The 19,252-nt window shown below is 45.7% G+C and overlaps 1 protein-coding gene across 1 annotated transcript; it reads left to right on the top strand.

Moving 5' to 3' along the window:
• The first annotated feature begins 1,144 nt into the window (after positions 1 to 1,144).
• KATNIP (katanin interacting protein) lies at positions 1,145 to 19,038 on the top strand. The gene is made up of 22 exons (XM_070955084.1): positions 1,145 to 1,229; positions 2,022 to 2,268; positions 2,785 to 2,913; positions 3,844 to 4,007; positions 4,861 to 4,964; positions 5,598 to 5,700; positions 6,079 to 6,291; positions 7,072 to 7,212; positions 8,618 to 9,392; positions 9,589 to 10,326; positions 12,682 to 12,890; positions 13,157 to 13,235; positions 14,516 to 14,693; positions 15,050 to 15,215; positions 15,452 to 15,609; positions 15,727 to 15,791; positions 16,104 to 16,214; positions 16,555 to 16,694; positions 17,477 to 17,578; positions 17,727 to 17,887; positions 18,418 to 18,509; positions 18,648 to 19,038. Exons 2-22 carry the CDS (start codon positions 2,049 to 2,051, stop codon positions 18,704 to 18,706), a joined length of 4,107 nt encoding a protein of 1,368 aa, XP_070811185.1. The 5' UTR covers positions 1,145 to 1,229; positions 2,022 to 2,048; the 3' UTR covers positions 18,707 to 19,038.
• Positions 19,039 to 19,252: the final 214 nt, after the last annotated feature.

Below are 19,252 nucleotides of genomic sequence, written 5' to 3'. Positions count from 1 at the left end.
TTCAGGCGCGCGTAACTCGAGGCCATGGTGACCGACTTCGACGAGAAGCACGACGAGCACTTGGTGCTGCTGCAGCAGAGAAACAGGTGAGCCGCCTGCCTGCGGGAGGGCCGGGGCGTCCGCCCGCCCGCCCGTCGTCGCCAGGAACAACCCGTGTTTTCGGTTCCAGGATCCTGAAGGCCCTGGAGAGGAAGGACCCTCTGCAGCTCCGGCTGAAGCAGCTGGAGCAGGGCTTCACTTTGTACGTGAACGGCGCCAACTCGGAGGCGAGCCGCGGCCGCAAAATCAGCCCTCCGGCCCTTCTAGGGAGCGGCGGCGCGCGAACCCCCAGAGCAAACCGTGAGTTCCTTGACGGTCGCGACCATCCGGAGGCTCAGGGGAAAAACTCGCCCAGAGATCAGCGTCGCCTCTGGTTGAGGTTCCTCGGTCTGGGATTTTTCGAACGTAAAAAGCAAAAGTTTTATTCAGTAAATAACACATTTGACTCATAGTATCCAGTCTGAGAAAGCATCTCTTGAGCGCAGAGAGCAGACCATTTCAATTATTTATGGAATTTATGCAGGGTGTCTGGACTTTGACCCTTTTACTAATACTGTTTCCCATTTCTTTTCAGCTGTGAGTACCAAAGACCTGTTAAAACAAGGAGAGGAGCGAGAGAGGAGCACCCAAAGTGCACCTAGTAAAATCCAACGTCGGGAATGGCTCCAGGTATGAAAAAGAGGAGGCAGCACTAGAGTTCCCATCCTGGCATTTTTTGGATTACAGCAGCATGCAACAAATATAAATAAATGAAGTGATGTGTCAGGCGTGCAACATTCTTCAATTTGTTAATAGGGCATTGTACGACCCTTAAGGTTGGAGGTCCAATCATAGACAAAGACATAAGAGAGAAGCACTGAGAACAAATATCTGTTGGAAGACATAAAGGAGATCCCCCCCAAAAAACAAGGACTGAGTTGTGGAGCCAGTCTGGATCAAGTCTGATTATAATGGTTCCTGAGTTTTGTGACGGCTACAGTTCTAAAAGCAACATTTCTTAAGGCTGTAATACTGTAATCCTGTGTGCTGTGTACTGATTTTTCTCAATCTTTCAGAAAGCTGTGCAGATCAAGACAGAAACTGGATCTAGGCTCTGCATTGCTCCCCCTTGTGAGTATTCTGAGGATTTTGAATCTGAGGAAAGTTTAGATCTGCAGACAACTGATTGTGAAGAGAATGATACTTTCCAGGTAAATAGATCTGTTGGATCAAATCTGCTATTTATTAAAGATGAATCACCAGCACGGGCATTTGGAAACACCCTTTCCTTCCTCCTAGAAAGTAACCTTGGGCAAAATAGCCTTGCTTCTTGTTGCTTTCAAAGCCATGCCAGAAAGAGAGAGCAGAAGGATATCCAGGGAGTCTTGCAGATCAGATCAAAGGCATATTTTCTCAAGCATCTGGCTCTCCAGCCCAACAGTTGGCATTCAGATTCTCATCTGGCTGGGTTTAACTAACCATCATGGATAACAACCTTTAGCAACCTCCCTGTCCTGTTCTAGGTGGGAGCCATTGTCACATCTTCAGTATCTTAGCTATGGTTAGGTAAGGGTATAAGAAGTTTTTGGGTTCTAGTATTTCAAAATAAGAAAGCTACTTCTTTCCAACTGTCCTCATCACACAGATTTTGTATCATTTCTCCTTTTAATTTTTTTATACATGAGATTGCAAAAAACTACTTGATATCTGTGTGCTTTTTTCTCAGTTCATTTGGTAATAGGTGATAATTAAGTTTGAAGTAACTATGAATGCAAATTTCATTCATTTATATTTTAATCCAGATTTTACTTTAAATCAGATGTTTTCTTCAGAGCAGAAGAAATGCTGTTTAAAGAAGTTAAGACAAAATAATTTTGAGTTGTCTACATCTGCAGTGATTGGTAGTGGCCCTCCCAAATTTTCCTTCAGTAATATCTGGAGAAGTTGGAGCTGAAATCTGCTAAGCCGTTATACGATGTTTGAGCTCCTTCTCTTTGTCCCAGGAACTCCGGCAAAGCTTGGATGTTGCCATGAGCCGAAACAAGGTGAAAGGGGAATGTTCCGAGGATTCTGACTCCATCGAGGAGGAGGTTCCCACTGAAATTTCTGAGAAGAAAGAACCCACTGAATGTCTGGGAGGGGCCGCTGAGCTGCTCCTTGCCAAAGCAGCAGCTCTCTCCCCTCTGCCTGATGCAGACTCTGCTCCAGCTACTGAGCCTCTTGTGTTGGAGTTCAAGCCAATCTGCCCAGGTAGGTCCATTTATTACGGGATGGAGAATTACTAACTTTGACCTCTTTGTGATGAAGATTAGAAGTCACTTTTTAAAATATTTTTCTCTTTTTCTTATTTGTTCTTTTTTTCTTTACACTTTTTATTCTCCCTTGTTTATTCTTTCTTTTTTTGAGAGGGTATGTAGTGTATATTGTCTTTTACCATTGTTATTAAATCTTCACTAAAAAGTATTTTAAAAATTGCCTGGATAAATCCAGTACTGTGCTGATCGTTTTTTATCTTCAGAATCAAAGAGTGCATTGGCTGGCTTGGCTCCGAAGCAATCCTCAAAAGAAAGGGTCCTTTATGTGCCTGGTAAACAAGGGCAGAGATGGTCTTTGAATCTCTTAATTCTTGAGATGGTGCTTTCCTTATCTTTTGCTCAGTTGCATTTAAAGACAGTTCCCAATCTAAAATATGGCTAAAGAAGGCTATGCTGGATGCTGACTGCCTTCAGAATAAGTTCCTGGTTAAGGTGTCTGCTCTTCCTGCAGGCGTTAAGAAGGAGCAAAGTCTCTCTGCAAAAAGGAAGGGCACTGCTGAAACCTACCTGCCCATCAAACCCATGAGTCCAGCAGCTGCAGGTCGTCGGTGCCTGGAAGAACAGGAAGGAACCGCCTCTAGTAAGAGACAGATTGTTTCTAAGTGGCCCCCTTAAGAGCTTGACAGGCATACAGAAGCTGCAGTAGTGAAAGGCAGCAGAAATGTGCCTGTCATTTCTCTTCTCTCAACAAGCCCATGGTCAGAATAATTCTGGGTGTTAACATTCATATTGGTTTTCTGATGCTGGTCGCCCCTGGAGACCTCCTTGGTTAGGCAGAACACTCTCCTGGAGAAAAGGAGAGGATTGTGCCAAGTGTGATTCTCTGGATTGGAGTAGCAGGTTCTCTTAGATGTCAATGCCAGGCCTTAAGAGTGGCAGCTGCGCTTAGGAACATTAGTTTGAGAATCTGCCTTTGGCCAGTCAAATGTGCCACTTTACTCAATTTTCTTCCTGTTAATTAGCATTTTGACTTCTACTGTTTCTTCTATTCCTTTGCCTGTCACTCTCCTTATTTTTCTTGGTGCATAAACATAGTTCAGCATCAACATCGCTAAAATATTTCTTATTCATTCTGTTTTTCACACCACCTTAAATACTCCTGTAGTAAAGCTACATTCAACCTTTCCATAATTGTCCACTACAGTTCGTTGAACACTTACATTCTCCACCATAATTCTGCTGCTGCTCTTGAAATATTGCTGCCCAGAATCAACAGAACTTGCTTGGCCCATTCTGTGGGACTAACACAGGAAGCGTCGTATGGTCTTCAGTTGCCACACCTTTTCACTTGGTGGGGTTTTGTTAGTCTTGGCTGGAACCAGGTACCAACTCCTTCCCAGAAGACGGCATTATTTCTCTGACATCTTGTAGGCTGCCACTAAGTTTTGCTCTTGTTAGTCTCTATGCTGTCTAGGAGTTTCCACTCCTGTGACTCGAGAATCTTAGCATGGGGATGTTTGAGGCCCAACTTGCTTCCCTCTGGCTTCTTTTTGTTTCTTTTGAATGTCAGGATCAATAAGCCGATCAGAAAGACCACTCTCAGCTGTTCGGAAAAATGTGTGTGAGAAGAAGGATCCAGCACATGCTGCTTCTGTTGTCCTCAAAGCTATGCAGGCAGAAAATGAGACGCTACAAAAGGAGCTGTTCTGTAGGCAGCTGGAGGTTTCTGCAGAGGTCAGTGACACGGGGGACCTGTCTTATTCAAAGACAGCCACAGCAGGTGGCTGGGCATAGACTTCCCTGCTCCATCTGGCCTCTGCCATGGAAGCAGACAATTTGGCCATTGCACAGAGGGATTTGAGAGGATCAGGATGTTCTTCCAAAATGTTGCTTTGGAACCATTTGCCTTGAAATGGACCATGTGCTCTGTCCAATGTTAAACAAAGGTTTTCTTTTCCTTGGCTTCCTAGAATTTTTTTCTTTTTTGCAGACAATGAAATAGAGACTAATTTTCTTAAGAAGAATTCTCCTGTCTCCTTTTTCTAGTTTATTATTTAATATTTTGACTAGTGGATACTAGATCAGTAAGAACTGAAGTCAGAGAAATCTCCCTTAGATGAGAGAATACCCATTCACTTATTTGCTCACTTATAATGATTTTACTTCAGTCACATTTTTTAGAAGCTGTTAGTGACAGGAAGGTAGTAGTTTAGTAACTTTCAAAGAAGAGAAGCTCCTCATGTTTGCCTGGAGGTAAGGCTGAATTGTGAATCTTTTCCATTCCTGAAAAGAAAGCTCCTGTGTGTAAAGGCATTGTGTGGCGATGGCAGAATCGTACTAAAAATTGACCTTGCTGATATTTGTAGAATTGCTGTCCAGAATCATCTAGCTGCTGATTGTGGTCGGTGAAAGGAAAGACAGGTAGAATATTCTCTGCCAAGAGTCTTTGGTGAGGCACATTGACTGCTTGAATAGGGCGTGGGACTTCTGCACATCGCCTGACCTCCCAGTTCAGACCAGTCCCCAGTTCCATTGTCTGGAAACTGAAGCTCTCTTGCGAGTTTGTTTTGATTTCCCTTCTGTACAGTCACTGCTGGCTTCTGGTTCTGCAACAGTGGACCTTCCTCCAAAACAGCAGGAAGATGCAGTTGTCTCCACAGCTCTGGAACAGACTGGACTTCTGGAAAACAGGTGGCAGTTTTGAATCCTTTGAGTCCATTCCCAGGGGCAAGATGAGTTCTGAGCTAATATACTTTTATCTCTGCATGGAGATGTCTAATGGACTCCTTTGCTAGTTCTTCTCTCCACTGCCTCCAATTACTAGGGCATCCGGAAGGCAAGTATCTTCATCTGCAAAGGGTGTCTGTGGAGGCTGGGGCGTGGGATAGCAAAAGGTGATTCAGAAACTCAGCTTTAGAAAAATTTGAGACAATGTCAATATTTTCATACTGAAGTGTGAACGTTGTGCTCTGAGCAATACAAGGAACAGCATCTCAGCTTTCTGGTTCTTGGTTTATAACATTCCATATTTTTCAAACTTGCACCAGTATTCTTTATCAAAAAAAAAACTAATGGGGACATATTTTCTCAAGTTGCTGATAATCCATGTGTGGGCATAAAGGCTTTGAGCCATTTAACAAGAAAAGCAGAACTGGATTATTCACAACTGTCAGCACCGCTACCTCAACCTCACCCTCCACCTTCACGTCCTTGTCTTGAGAGTTTCTGAGCGTCTGAATGAGTTCAAATCAATGGTCCTTCTGGGTCCAAAGAAAAAAGCACTGATTTTGCTTCTTGTTTGCCTCTGATCTCTTCAATGTTTAGGCAACAGAAGAAACTTTTCAAAGCTCTGCAAAAGACCGAGACTCTGTCCGTCTGCCATGGCCCTGCACCTTTGGGCTTTGGACAGCTACAGCTTTCTGTTCTGGTAGGAAGCAAGTTAAATTTTTGAACAGCAGTTTCCTCATCTTCATCCCAGTTGTGTTAATTAGCAACAATCAGAATGGGTTGGATCATGGTCCTGAAGAGAATGTGAACTCCAGACAGCTTTCTTCTGAAAAAGGGGCATTCCAACACATCATGTGTAGACTATGAGAGCAGAAATGTGGGGTTGGAATACTTAGGCTCTGTGCCTGGTGTTGGACTGAAGGGGAAGGCCTTGCTTGAGCCATGGGCCCACGCCTTGCAGGAAGCCAGACAGGATCCATCTGGGCCCCTCCAGGTCTCTTTGGCACTGTCATGAATGTCATATTCAGGTCAGTTTGAGATCAGGCTCTCCAGTGATGTCCTGAATTTTTCTTTTCAGGACCATGTGGAATTGGAAAAGGAGGTCCGGGATGCCATCTATATTACTATAGAGATCCTCTCCAATTGGGGAGACATGTCCCGTGTGGGTCTGACAGAAGTGGAGTTCTTTGATTCAAATTTTGAGAGAATGTTTGTGTCACCTCACGATGTGGACATCCGACATGCGGATCCACCTGGAGAGCTGAGCTGCTTAGTTATCCAAAGCACAAATGTAAGCCTCCAATGGTTGATTTTCAAGGAACAGCAGACATAATTTTGCACATAGGTTTATTTATTAAATTTCTATGGCCGTCAATCTCAACCAAATGAATCTGCCCCAGGGGTTGTTTATTTCTAAACAACAGCTGGCATCCAAAAGTGTTCCTGGGTTCTTGCAAAGCTTTCCACCCCTTGGTGAGATGTCGGGTTCTGTTTCTTCTGCTCAGGTAGTGGCTATGTTGTGATGGCCATGGTTGCTTTGGAACTAAAGCTTTGCTATCTGTTGCAAAGAACCAAACCTACTCCACTTACCTCAGTCAAGTTCCAGGGCCTGTGGATTGCACAGCAGCTCTGAGCTCAGCAGTCGGTTTTAATAACAAGCATAAGAACTGCAGTAAATAAAGACAGAAAGAACATCTCTTCTCGCTTAAAGAATTGTAATTGTATGATAAAAGGTATAATAAAATTTTGAACTGGCATGTTTTACAACAGTAAGACTAGGAACTTTTTTTAAGCTAACTGATTCCTTCCAAGGAAAAAGGAGGTGATCAGAAATGCTAATCCTCACTGGTAGCCCTTTGGCATTCTTACTAGCACTAAAGCGGATTAGGCTGAGCAGGTCAGCCTTGGAACTGGCCTCACACTTTCAAGCAGACTCTGCTTGCTCAGAGACAGAGCAAGCCAGAAGGAGCACGCAGCTTTTCCTCTCGCTGGCTTCTTTCAGGGGTCCCAGAGCCAGTGCTGTGCTTTGCTCCGGGGTAACGGGCCAACCATCAGTTTCCTTGTGTTGTAGGTCCCCAGAGAGCTTCTCCCCTGGTCATGCCTCTTCCAGCCTCCAGTGCAGCTGTACTTCATTGTCCGAAACCCCAGCCTCTCAGGAGACTTTGGCCTATCCAGAATCAGGATCTGGAACTACAGCTCAACTGTTCGTGGTGTAAGTGACTGCTCTAATCTCTGGGGTAGAGCTTTGCTTTTTCATACTTAGTAGGAGCTAACTTGTGTTCTAGAACAGGGGAAGGAGAAGGGAGAGGAGCAAAGCAGCCATGACTGTGTTAACTTTTATTTGGGTTAATTCTAACTTTAGGTTGAAATTGTTCTATTTTTTTAAACAAGGTTGAAATGTTACGTTGCTGCTGGAAATGTTTGGCAATGGAATGTTTTTGTATGAAGGTGCCGCCCTCCTTCATATCAGCCTGCATTCTGAGGCCACTGAGCTCCCCCCCCCCCCCCGCTCTTTTAGAAGGCTTCCCCTTCCATTTGGGAACTCTAGCTGGCCCAAGAGTGACACTGATGACATGCTATGTCTATTTGTGGAGGGAACAGGGTTCTTTTACAAAAACAGCCAAATCCAAGTCCTGCTGCCCTGAGTCTGATGTCTTCTGCAGAAACAGCTGCTTTGTTTGCTTTGGCTCCAGCTAGTCCTCGTGGCAAAGAAGATTTAATGAGCTGGATTAGACAAGAAGCAAATCCTGATCCTTTATGACTTGTTCTCAGATGTGCACTTAGCAAGAGGTGTTGCTACCTCTTCTCTGCTCGTGGGATTATCATGTAGTTTTCCAAGGTTTTCAAATGGCATTTGAATTAGAAGAACCCTATTTGACTTCTTGAGCTCAGTCTTGCATCTTTGGACTGACCTCTCCTGATGTGTTGAGAAGAGAGCCTAACTTCAGAGAGATCTTCTCTTGGGCAGTGAGTGGGAGGCCCTGTTCTCCAGAAACTCAGGGAATAGAACACCAAAAAAAGGGAGGGAAGTCAGTTCCTCAATCCAAAATGAAATGCTTTGTAGGAAAAATCCAGCCATCTTGTCGCCGAGCACAGTTTAGAGTACCATCCTAAACTATGTTCAACCATAGTGGATTCCCCGATCTGTCTTATTAGGAGAAAAGGCCGTGTTAGTCAGGTTGAGGCTAATTCTTACCTGCAAAACAAATCACCTTGTTCCTACTCACTTATTTGTGCCAGTTGGGCCAAAGCCAAAAGTGGATGGGTTCACCATTTTGCTTTTTTCTGTCATTCTCCTTTTCTGAGCAAAGAACTTGGAGGAGCAGCTTTGGGTGAGAACATGGGAAACAGGAAGGTTGCCTCACTATGGAATATTATAAATGAGACTTAACCATGTTGCCCAGTCTTCCAGGACCCATCCCAAACTCAAAGCCAGGTGAACACTTGAAAGAAGACATCTATCCATTTTTCAACCCATTTCCTCTGCATATTGTATATTTAATTCCTCAGATCTCAGCAGGGGCCTTTTCAGTTTTCTACCAATTAGAGACATGTACATTAGAATCTTGAGGTTGGCTTTTGCTTGCCCATCAGAACATCTTTCTTTGTCTCATCAGGATCTGAATATTGGAGCGAGAAATATTATTGTATATGTTGATGGGTGTCTAATCTTTGCTGGGGAACTGCAGAAGGGCTGCTTGGCTCATGATTCTGATGGCAATGGCTGCACTTCCATTGATCTCCCAACGAACCTTCCCCTTCCTCTGAAGGGAAAGATAGATAAGAATTGGGCTTCTGCAGATCCGAGAGAGGAGCTTGACAAGCTGCTGCTGTTCAATTGGAAGCCCTCCATAAAAGAAAACTACCTTGAGGAAAAAAAGAGAACCGGTGATTCTGATCTCCAACTCAACCCAAACAGCAGCAGCTTCATCTCACTGGAGACTGCAAGGTGTGTCTCCCCTGAGGATGACAGTTCCCTGAGTGAGAAAACGGAAGAACATTTTCAGCTAGCCAGTTTTACTTCCCCCGGTATTCTGACCTCTCCTGAGACAAAGCGGGAGATGCAGGTTAGCTGTGGAAAGCAAAAACTGCCTCCTTTGGGGTTACAAGTCCAGCTGCCTTCAGAGAGCATCAAGAGAGGCTGTCTAAGAACATCTGATGGGGGTCCCCATCTCTTTCCAACTGAGGAACAGCAACCCAGCAGTGAGGCCCCAGAGGCAGGCAAGAGACCCTCAGAGGAGACCCAGGAGTCCATCCCTGACCTGGATTTCTTGAAACCACTTCTTTATAATCACAGTGGTCCAACTGAGCTGCTTCCCCCTGATCAAGATCTTAGAGAGGAGGAAGAATTCAGCCACCCCTTCTATACAGAGAATGCTGCCCTTGACAAAGGTAAGAGCTGATGTCCACTGGTCAAATTCTCTCAGATCTTCTAGGGATTGTCTGGTTAGCCACATTTTGAGCAGAATCTGACCTTCCTGTGCTCTTCCTGAGTATTACAGGCTACTTGCTGCTCTCGTTTTATTTGTACATTTTGTTTAAAAGATGCCTCCCCTTCATTATCTAATAACTAATTTCTCCCTTTCAGAGGAGCCCTTCCCGGCCAAGGGCAGCGCGAGGCCCTCAAGAGCCAAGTGGGGCACCTCTCAGGAGTACATGCTGCAGGAATCTTGGAATTCATTATTGAAATTCAATCATTCACATCGTGGTCGAATCTCCAATATGGATTTCCAAGGTGACATTTTTGATGAGTTTCTCCATCAGCACAAAATTAGCCGGCAAGAAGCTCAGAAGCTCAGGATAAAGAACCAGACACAGGGGCTGCCAGCACAGAAGAAGGCCGACAGCTGCTTAGACCTGGAAGATGAGAGTGAATTTAAAATCCCTGTCTTACCTCATGGTCAGCACTTAAACATTGATATCAGGTCAACCTGGGGAGACAGACACTATGTTGGTCTGAATGGACTTGAGCTGTTTAGCTCAAAAGGTGAGCCCATCCAGATTATAAAAATCACAGCCAGCCCACCCGATATCAACATCTTGCCTGCGTATGGCAAAGACCCCCGGATTGTAACTAATCTGCTGGATGGAGTGAACCGGACACAGGATGACATGCACCTCTGGCTGGCTCCCTTCACTCCAGGAAAGTCTCACTGTGTTTGCCTGGACTTTGCAAAGCCATGCGAGGTAGCCATGATTCGCATCTGGAATTACAACAAGTCTCGTATCCATTCATTTCGGGGGGTGAAGGACCTCTCCATTCTCCTGGATGAGCGCTGCATTTTCCAAGGAGAAATTGCCAAGGCTTCAGGGACATTAGCTGGAGGTAGGGGTCAGACTGTCTCTGATTTTAAACTTGGGTTTTCAAAGGGGGGGGGTATTAGTTGGTAGATCTTGGCCCTGGTCATCCAACTAGTTAGCCTTTCTTCTTTCCTCTGTTAATTGTACAAGAGAAGTAGACTTTTCATTAAAGCCAATAGTAAGCTGGGGAAACAACTTTGCTCAGCCATTCTGGTTTAGTTTGTCTGGTATTCCAGTGTTTGGCTTTTGTATTCAAGGTTGCCTGGTGTAAGAACCTTGGATGCTCTGTTGTTATGTCCATTCATAGAGGAAGCCAGGGCCATCTGACAGGTCAAAATAAAGTTATAACAAGCTGATAAAATCCCACCAAAGCCTATACTAAACTAAACTATACTCCAAACCTCCCGGAGGTTACAGGAGGCTGGCTCCAGGGGATTATAAATGCTTCTCTGAGTGAGGGTGTCTTTCCTGCCGCCTTGAAAGAGGCAGTTGTGAAGCCCCTCTTCAAGAAGCCTTCCCTGGACCCGGTTATATTATCAAATTATCGTCCAGTCTCCAATCTTCGCTTTGTTGTGAAGGTTGTTGAGAATGTGGTGGCGCGACAACTACCCCGATACCTGGATGAAGTTGTCTATCTGGATCCGTTCCAGTCCGGCTTCAGGTCACGATACAGCACAGAAACGGCATTGGTCGCGTTGGTTGATGATCTTTGGAGGGCTCGGGACAGAGGTTGCTCCTCTATCCTGATCCTATTAGATCTCTCAGCGGTTTTTGATACCATCGACCATGGTATCTTACTGCACCGACTGGAGGGGTTAGGAATAGGGGGCACCATGCTTTGGTGGTTCTCCTCCTTCCTCTCTGACTGTTCGCAGTTTGTGTTGGCAGGGGGGCAGAGGTCGACCTCGAGGCACCTTATTTGTGGGGTGCCGCAAGGGTCAGTCCTCTCACCTCTTCTGTTCAACATTTATGTAAAACCGCTAGGCGAGATCATCCGTGGTTTCGGGGTAAGTGTTCATCAGTATGCTGATGACACACAGCTATACATCTCCACCCCAGACCACCCCAGTGATGCCCTTGCTGTGATGTCCCGTTGCCTGGAGGCCGTGCGGATCTGGATGGGGAGAAACAAGCTCAGACTCAACCCCTCCAAGACCGAGTGGCTGTGGCTTCCACCGTCCCGGTATAGTCAGCTGGTATCATCACTGACAATTGGGGATGAGATCTTGCTCCCCACAGAGACAGCCCGCAACTTAGGTGTCCTCCTGGATTCACGGCTATCTTTAGAAGATCATTTGACGGCCGTGGCCAGGGGTGCCTTTTATCAGGTTTGCCTGATCCGCCAGTTGCGTCCCTTTCTGGATCGGGACGCCTTGCGCATGGTCACTCATGCCCTAGTCACCTCTCATATGGACTACTGTAATGCTGTCTACATGGGGCTCCCCTTGAAAAGCACCCGGAGGCTCCAACTGGTCCAGAATGTAGCTGTGCGGATGATTATGGGCGCAGCTCGTTGCGCCCATGTAACACCTCTCCTACGCGAGCTGCACTGGCTCCCGGTGGTCTTCCGGGTGCGATTCAAGGTGTTAGTTATCACCTTTAAAGCGCTCCATGGCTTAGGACCTGGGTACCTATGAGACCGTTTTTTGCCACCAATAGCCTCCCACCAACCAGTTCGTTCTCACAGGGAGGGACTACTCGGTACCGTCAGTCAAATTATGCCGACTGGCGACCCCCAGGGGGAGGGCCTTCTCTGTGAGGGCTCCAACCCTTTGGAATGAACTGCCCCCTGAGATACGAAATACCCCTGATCTCCGTGCTTTCCGCCGTGCCCTCAAAACCCTGATGTTCCAACAGGCGGTACATTCACACGTTCGTGTGAATGTACGTGTGAATGTTTTTAAAATGTTATCTAATTTTAGGTTCTATTTAATTGGGCCAAACTATGTTATAATAATAATTTTAATTAGCAATTTTATGATGTTTGTGTATCTATATTTTTCTTGACTGTACACCGCCTTGAGTCCTACGGGAGAAAGGCGGTATAGAAATATATTAAATAAATAAAATAAATAAATAAAATACTAGTCCTAGACCCCACAGGACCTCTGTAGAAGGCAAGTTCATTTAGGACTCTAACCTGATGCAGACATCCTGACTTTTTCCTTATAGCCTTTTGTTCTTTATTGCAGGCACAGGCTTCTGACTTCCATTAGCTGGATCAAGGCACTATGTTAATATAGATTTAAGATAGTTTTTATTTGTGGATATTCGTTCCTTCCTTGCATGAGTCTTTATATTTACTTCCAAGAAGAGGGAGGACGCAGGAGGAGCTGTTAATCTAGTGGATATTGTCACCATAAAGTTCACAATGTTTCAGGTCCAGAGCAATTTGGAGACACCATCCTGTTCACAACTGATGAGGACATTCTTGAGGCCATTTACTGTTACGATGAGTCCTGCGAGGAGGAAATTGAAAGCAGGTGCAGCTTGGGCTATGAGGAGGAGCTGAAGAGGCCGAGAACAGCTGATGGCGAAGGGGATGAGAGGCCCTTCACTCAGGCGGGTTCCAGGACAGAAGACAAGCCGGTGAGAGTTCCAGCTGTGAAAGTGAGGTTTCTCTGGGAATTAAGATGAGGGCACAATTGTAGTGGCTTTAAGAGAGCTTTGAAAATGTCCTACTCTGGTGCTTAATTGAAACACTTTTGTGTAATTGACTGCTTGAGATGTTTGCATTTTATTCCAACTGCTTAAAAATTAAAGGACTCTGCTATATTTCTCAGAATGTTTCTACTGCAATCAAAAGAAATGGATTTTTGTTCTGACTTGTCCCTTGATTATCCAAACTTTTTTAGAGTCAGGAACAAATTGCAGGGTCAGATTCCCTCTCCGAGGCCGTGTCAAGCAGAGAACCCGGAGTCTACTCTGGAAAATGTACGTCCTCTCTTCCCATCTTCATTGTCTTCTGAAGGAGGGTGCTTGTGTGTATGGGTTCTTCACTCAATGTGCTGTTGATTTCTAGGTGCAGGGACCCTTTTAAAGAAAAGTTCAGAAGGAGAATAATTGACTAATGGTTATAATAGTTATATATACTCTCACATCAGAGGGAAGATGTTCCACAGGGCGGGTGCCCGTTTCCTGGGTCGCCTCAAACATTATTCCTTAGCAGATGAGATTCAGAGCGTGTCATTTCTGCCAGACTTGATGGGGCTGGTGGAAGTAATTGGGAAGAGGCGGTCCCTCAAGTAACTCGGCCCTATGCCACGAACAGCTTTAAAGGTCAAAAGCAGCACCTTGAATTGGAACGAACAGCCAATGCATCTTGTGGAGCAGAGGAATAATGTGTCCTTTATCAGAGAGAGGCTGGGCCAATTGTTAAGGTTTTGGGGGAGGTCTTATTGCATGCCAAAAACTGTAGAGCCTCAAATTTCCACCAGGGCCCAGCATGACATCAGCACCTGGAATGCTGTTCCCTCTGAAACCTGTGACTTTTGCACCTTCGATTGCAGATTGTGGTGCCCTCTGATTGACTCTCTTGTTTATTATTCAGCCCTTCTCTGAATGATGCTACAGGACTGAAAATATATTTTCCTATTTTGAATGTTTTTGTTATTTGCTGACTTCTGAGATTTTTAATCATAAAATATAGCACACAAATATATGCCTTAGGTAGCTCAGCCCTGCTTTTCTCTGGTACTGAATTCCTCCTGCTAATTATGTTGGTTGCACAGTCAGCCAGACGTTTAGATTGGATTTGGCATTTCTGTTTAATCAGGTCCTTCCAAGAACCTGGGATAGGCAGATGTGGTTCAATGAGGTTAAAGGTATCGTCACAGGATGTAAGCTGTTCCAAGTAGAGTTGCCTGTTGCAATTGACCGATGGTGATTTTATCAATGCCGATGGCATTCACATGGTGCTCCAGATGGTTTGGGATTGCACTCAAGGTGCCTAACACTATTGGTACTATCTTTGCTTTCTAATTCTTATAATTAATATTGTTTTAAATTTATTATAGTTACCCACTGTCATAGACTCTGGTTGGCTTAGTTAAAAATATAGAACCCCAAGGCGACCATTTCTTTATAACTAGGATCCATTTCATTGGAAAGGAATGGAGTAACTGTCTAGTTCCTTTTTGTGCTACAGTTCATCCTTGCAGTAAGTTTAATGTCTACTCAGAAGCTGATCCTGTGCTATGTCTGTCTCCTTTCAGGCCTGCTGCTGAATTTCACCGCTTCTTGGGGAGATTCACATTACCTTGGACTGACAGGACTTGAAGTGGTTGGAAAGGATGGCCAAGCAATCCCATTCTCTGTGGATCAGCTCTCTGCTTCTCCTCAGGATCTCAATGATCTTGTGGAATATGTGGACGATTCAAGGACCTTAGATAAGTGAGCATCATTCAAGAAACTGGAAGCTTATGAATAAGACAGATATAGGCTGCTGATAGTATTTCAGGATGATGCTGTCCATGATGGATTTCCATAAAATCTCCAGCTCCCAGGAACCTTGATATTGAAAACTAGTGGAGACTGCCTGACCACGGCACAGGAAGGGTGGTACATACCCTCCGGGCAGGAAAGATAGTCCTAGTTCCCAAGGTTTGCAGTCAGCTAAAAAGTAATCAAATGGAAGAGAGTTTGAAACACTATTAACTGCAAAGCAAGTGGCATGGCATATACGTTTCTGCAATAAATGTGTAGGTATCCAAATTCCCTCCCCAGCCAGTTCCTGTGCTTCCTCCTAGATTGATTGATGGAAAAAACATCACTACAGAAGATAACCACATGTGGCTCATTCCCTTTTGCCCTGGAGAAGATCACCTGGTAACCATCCATTTCACCCAAGTAGAAAATATTGCAGGGTTTCGCATCTGGAATTACAACAAATCTCCTGAGGACACCTATCGAGGGGTAAGGCCCAATGCAGAACCCTCCAGGAAACCTCAGGTGGATAAAGACAGGAGCCGGATCCCCTGGCAGAAGGTTTTCTGTGTCGTTCCCACCTCTTCCCTCTGCTCAACTTTTGGGTAGCATGTTGGGAGGTGAAGTGGCGGATGAGGGAGTTTGCTTTAGTTTTAATACTCTTGATACTATGTGACTCCAGTTCTTTAGTGGGTGCCATTTCCTGGTTTTCTGCTTTTCCCTAGGCAAAGATGGTTCACGTGTGGTTGGACGGTTGCTGCATCTCCCCTCCAGGGGGCTTTCTTATTCGCAAAGGACCAGGCAACTGTCACTTTGACTTTGCTCAAGAGGTCCTCTTCATCAACTACCTTGTGGGTCCCACAGTTGCTCCGGCACATGAGCGGTGAGTCTGGGCAACAAGATTGTTCCATTGGATGACAATGCTCATTTCAAAATGGATTTGTGGCCAGTAATGATGGCATCTCACAGTGCTGTGACAGTCTCCATCCTCACTGAACAGGAGTGAAATGAAGAAAAGGGAGCAAGGTAGCATGGAGTACGAAGCACCACTGATGCCGTGTGGATGTATCCTTCTCTGTGGAGCTGGCTTTGGCCTTGGCAGTTGTACTTCTGGGCTGGATGACGCTGGGGGCTCGGGGGTTCTCTGCAGGCTGCTCTCCTAAAGGATGTCTCATTTGATTCCCAGCTTCCCTGGGTTCCCGTCAGTGCCCAGCTGCCCCTCCTTGCCAGACTCCTCACTGCAGACATCAGAGGCCTTTGCATTCCACAAGGCTGGCTTTTGTTCTTAGGCTTTTTGCCATCTGCTGCGGGTACCCGAGGAACGAGTCGGGTGGAAGTCTTTTAACAAAGACATATTTTCTCAATAACCTCCATCAGTCATCTTCCAGTTCCAGCTACTCACGAGTTGGGGTGATCCATATTACATTGGTTTAAACGGGCTGGAGCTGTATAATGAACACGGGGAGAAGATTCTTTTAAATCAGAACAGTATCCTTTCTGCCATGTAAATAGAACCATTTCTGAGGGTGCCTCCCTTCCCCTGTAGCTCACAGCCAAGCCAGAGAAAGGTGGCCAGAGCAGGGCCCCTGCAAGAACAGAGGAGCGTGATCTTCCTGCCTGCTGCTGCTGCCGTGACACTTTTATGGTGCAGCTGGAGTTTTTCCTCCTCTGCCTTCAAAGGCTTCTCTTCAGGTTGAAGGACAGCTAGGCAGGACCCCAAGCCTTGTTTGCTTCTGCAGATGTCTCAGGGGCTGTGGGACTTTGCATCGCAACGGGGCTGGGAGACTATCCAGGCCAGATGCTCTCCTTGATGGATGCCCTTTTTCAGACATTGCAGCTTTTCCAGACAGCGTCAATGTTCTGGAGGGAGTCTGTGGAGATATTCGAACACCAGACAAGCTCATTGATGGTGTGAATCACAGCAGTGATGGAAGGCACATGTGGCTTGCACCAATTCTGCCAGGGCTGGTATGCTTCCCTTTTGCATTCAGTCACGTGCACTGCCTAACAGTCTGTCTGAAAGACCAGGTGAACAGCTGTCCCAACCGCTGATGGATGAGCCTCTAATTGCCTTATTTGGGTGCTTCCTCTGAGTTTTATGGAAGAAGCATTCCAGGGCTTGGAAAAATACTATACTAAATACTATATTGGGAGTGGGCAGTCTTTAAGGGAAAAAGAGATTGGTCCAGTGGTGAAATCTAAAAATTTTCCGTACCGGTTCTCTGGGTGTGGCTTGGGGTGAGGGGTGGGGGAGCATTCCTGTAACTGAGTGGACATGACCAACTTGACATCACTCACAGCCACCCCCACTCAGTCACATGACCATTACCACCACCAAGCCACGCCCACAGAACCCGGTAGCAAAAAAAAATTAATTTCTATTTTCTATTCTAAAACCCTATTTTCCCCTGTCGCGAGATGCAAATGTTATTCTTATGTATTATTTCTTCTTCTGAGTAAAGAAGTTTCCTTTCGCCCCCACACTTGTTTACTTGTTAAAGGGCAACAACTCCTGGGATGTCATGGGCAGCCTCATTTTTCTTTTTCTTTCACTAATGGGAGGAGGAAGAACATTCTCCTCACATCCAGTTTCACAGCCCAGAGCAACTTTAATCTGTTAATCAGATTTAGTTTCAAACATGTACAAAACAGTTGGAGTTAAAATAATCCTCACTGGAGTTAAAATAGTCCTCACAGAGATTATTTCTCTTGATTAAAGAATTTCTTCTCTGCTTCATTCCTGGTGGTAGGTGAATCGAGTTTACATTATTTTTGACTTGCCAACTACCATTTCCATGATCAAGCTATGGAATTATGCAAAAACTCCCCAGCGAGGAGTCAAGGAATTTGGAGTAAGTGCCTGTTTAGTAACTCATCTTGAACCTCTAATTCAGCATTCATTCAGAGAGGGGAGGGGGAAGAGAGAACGAGAGAAAGAGTGACTTCATTTCTGTGTGATGATGAGACCCTCAAACTTTTTACCCTGTTTTTGGGACCCAGCTCCTTGTGGACGATTTGCTGGTATACAACGGCATTCTTGATCTGGTGAGCCACCTGGTCCCTGGCATTCTTCCCAACTGTGAGCCTGTCATTCCCCATCACACCTTCCTCTTCACAGAGGACGAGAAGATCTGCCGGCAGGAGAGGAGCACCATGGTTAGGTGTGTGGGTACATTTGTAACTCTTTCTCTAGGGAGCAGGTGATCATTTTCCTCTGATCATTTTCAGTTTACTTTCAATCCGAGTAATAATAAACATCAGTAACATAAAAAGACATTCTGCCTCTCATATGTTTCATCTGACAATTAGATAAAAGCAAACAATAGGTAAGTAATTTGACAAGCATGATCTGATGTGAGCTTCTGTGAGAGAGGCTTCCGTGGTAGGAAGCCACTTTGGTTCAGGAATTTTCCTGTGCCAAACCCATCTGCTCTTTCAGCTCCATGGTCCTTTTCCTGATTTCCACCGAGGACCTAGGTGTAGAGGTGCGGGTGCCCCCAGGGGGGGACAAGAGAAGAGCCACAGTGGTACCCAGTCCCCATCAAATCAGCGTAGTGGGGAGGGCAGGACCATTATTTGTGAACCGAATAGGGAGGGAAGTATGGTTTGCAGATAGTTCCACTCCAAAAACGACCTTTCTTCTGACCGTTCAGGATGTCCATTGACCTTTTTGATCCTTTTGGCTCAGCAGCAACCAAATGGAGGACCAGGATGTGCGGCTGACGAATGAGAGCCAGCTTATATCCTCTTCCAGAAAGAAGCAAAAGGGAGTTGCTGATCCAGGTTGGTCGACCCTCATTGCCTTGGTTAGCAGGGATGGTAAGGGGTGCCAGTCTGGTTGACTTTCCTGCGATGGCTGGAGGTTTCTTCAAATGGATAAAGACATCACAGCTAAGGGCACTTCACTCTTCTCTCCACCAGCTCTTCGTCCTAAAACCTGCATTCAGGATAAAGGACCATTGCGGAGAACAAGACAGTGAGGAAAGAACAGGATGGCCAGCCTTCTATTGCCCATTTGTTGCCCAAGAAGAGGGGACAGCCTGGACCACTGGCACCCAGTTCCCAACCGGAATCATGAGGGGGAACTCTGGGTGGGAATGAACTGGCTGTTGGTACTGCTGAGACCATTGGAAGCACTTCTGTCACCTGCAGGTTGATTATAGTTCTCTTTGCTTCTCCTTCTCACAAGAGGGTTTGGCTGAACTCGAGCAGGCTTGGATGTGTGCTGTGGAAAGAGGATATGCAAAAGTCCGGGCTGGTTCACAAGCTAGAGAGAAGGGGCGTTTTCTGTAATTTCCACAGGAAGCCTTAGGGGTGCTTTTTTACTGGGCGGGGGGGGGGGGGGGAGAAAAGAAAGGCCAACATGGGTGCCATTAGGAGCACACAGCTCTTTTCCCCTTGTGCGCGTGCTTCACTGACATGCACATCATGTATTTTCTCTGCAGTTTCAGAGAAAGTATCTCAGCCACTGTAGAAATGAACAGCATTGAAGCCCGGAGAGGTGCCACCTTCAGTGGCCAGCCCGA

The sequence above is a fragment of the Pituophis catenifer genome, unplaced genomic scaffold (assembly GCF_029215685.1).
Source record: "Pituophis catenifer annectens isolate HBS135680 unplaced genomic scaffold, rPitCat1.0.hap2 SCAF_16, whole genome shotgun sequence".
Lineage (NCBI taxonomy): Eukaryota > Metazoa > Chordata > Lepidosauria > Squamata > Colubridae > Pituophis > Pituophis catenifer.
This window is presented reverse-complemented; position numbering and strand designations above follow the sequence as displayed.

Bases quoted from the DNA above. Each gene is read 5' to 3' on its own strand.
- KATNIP (XM_070955084.1), top strand. From the start codon at position 2,049: ATGAGCCGAAACAAGGTGAAAGGGGAATGTTCCGAGGATTCTGACTCC. The intron at 7,213-8,617 runs GTAAGTGACTGC...TTGTCTCATCAG, and splicing joins ACAGCTCAACTGTTCGTGGT to GATCTGAATATTGGAGCGAG. The intron at 15,216-15,451 runs GTAAGGCCCAAT...GCTTTTCCCTAG, and splicing joins CTGAGGACACCTATCGAGGG to GCAAAGATGGTTCACGTGTG.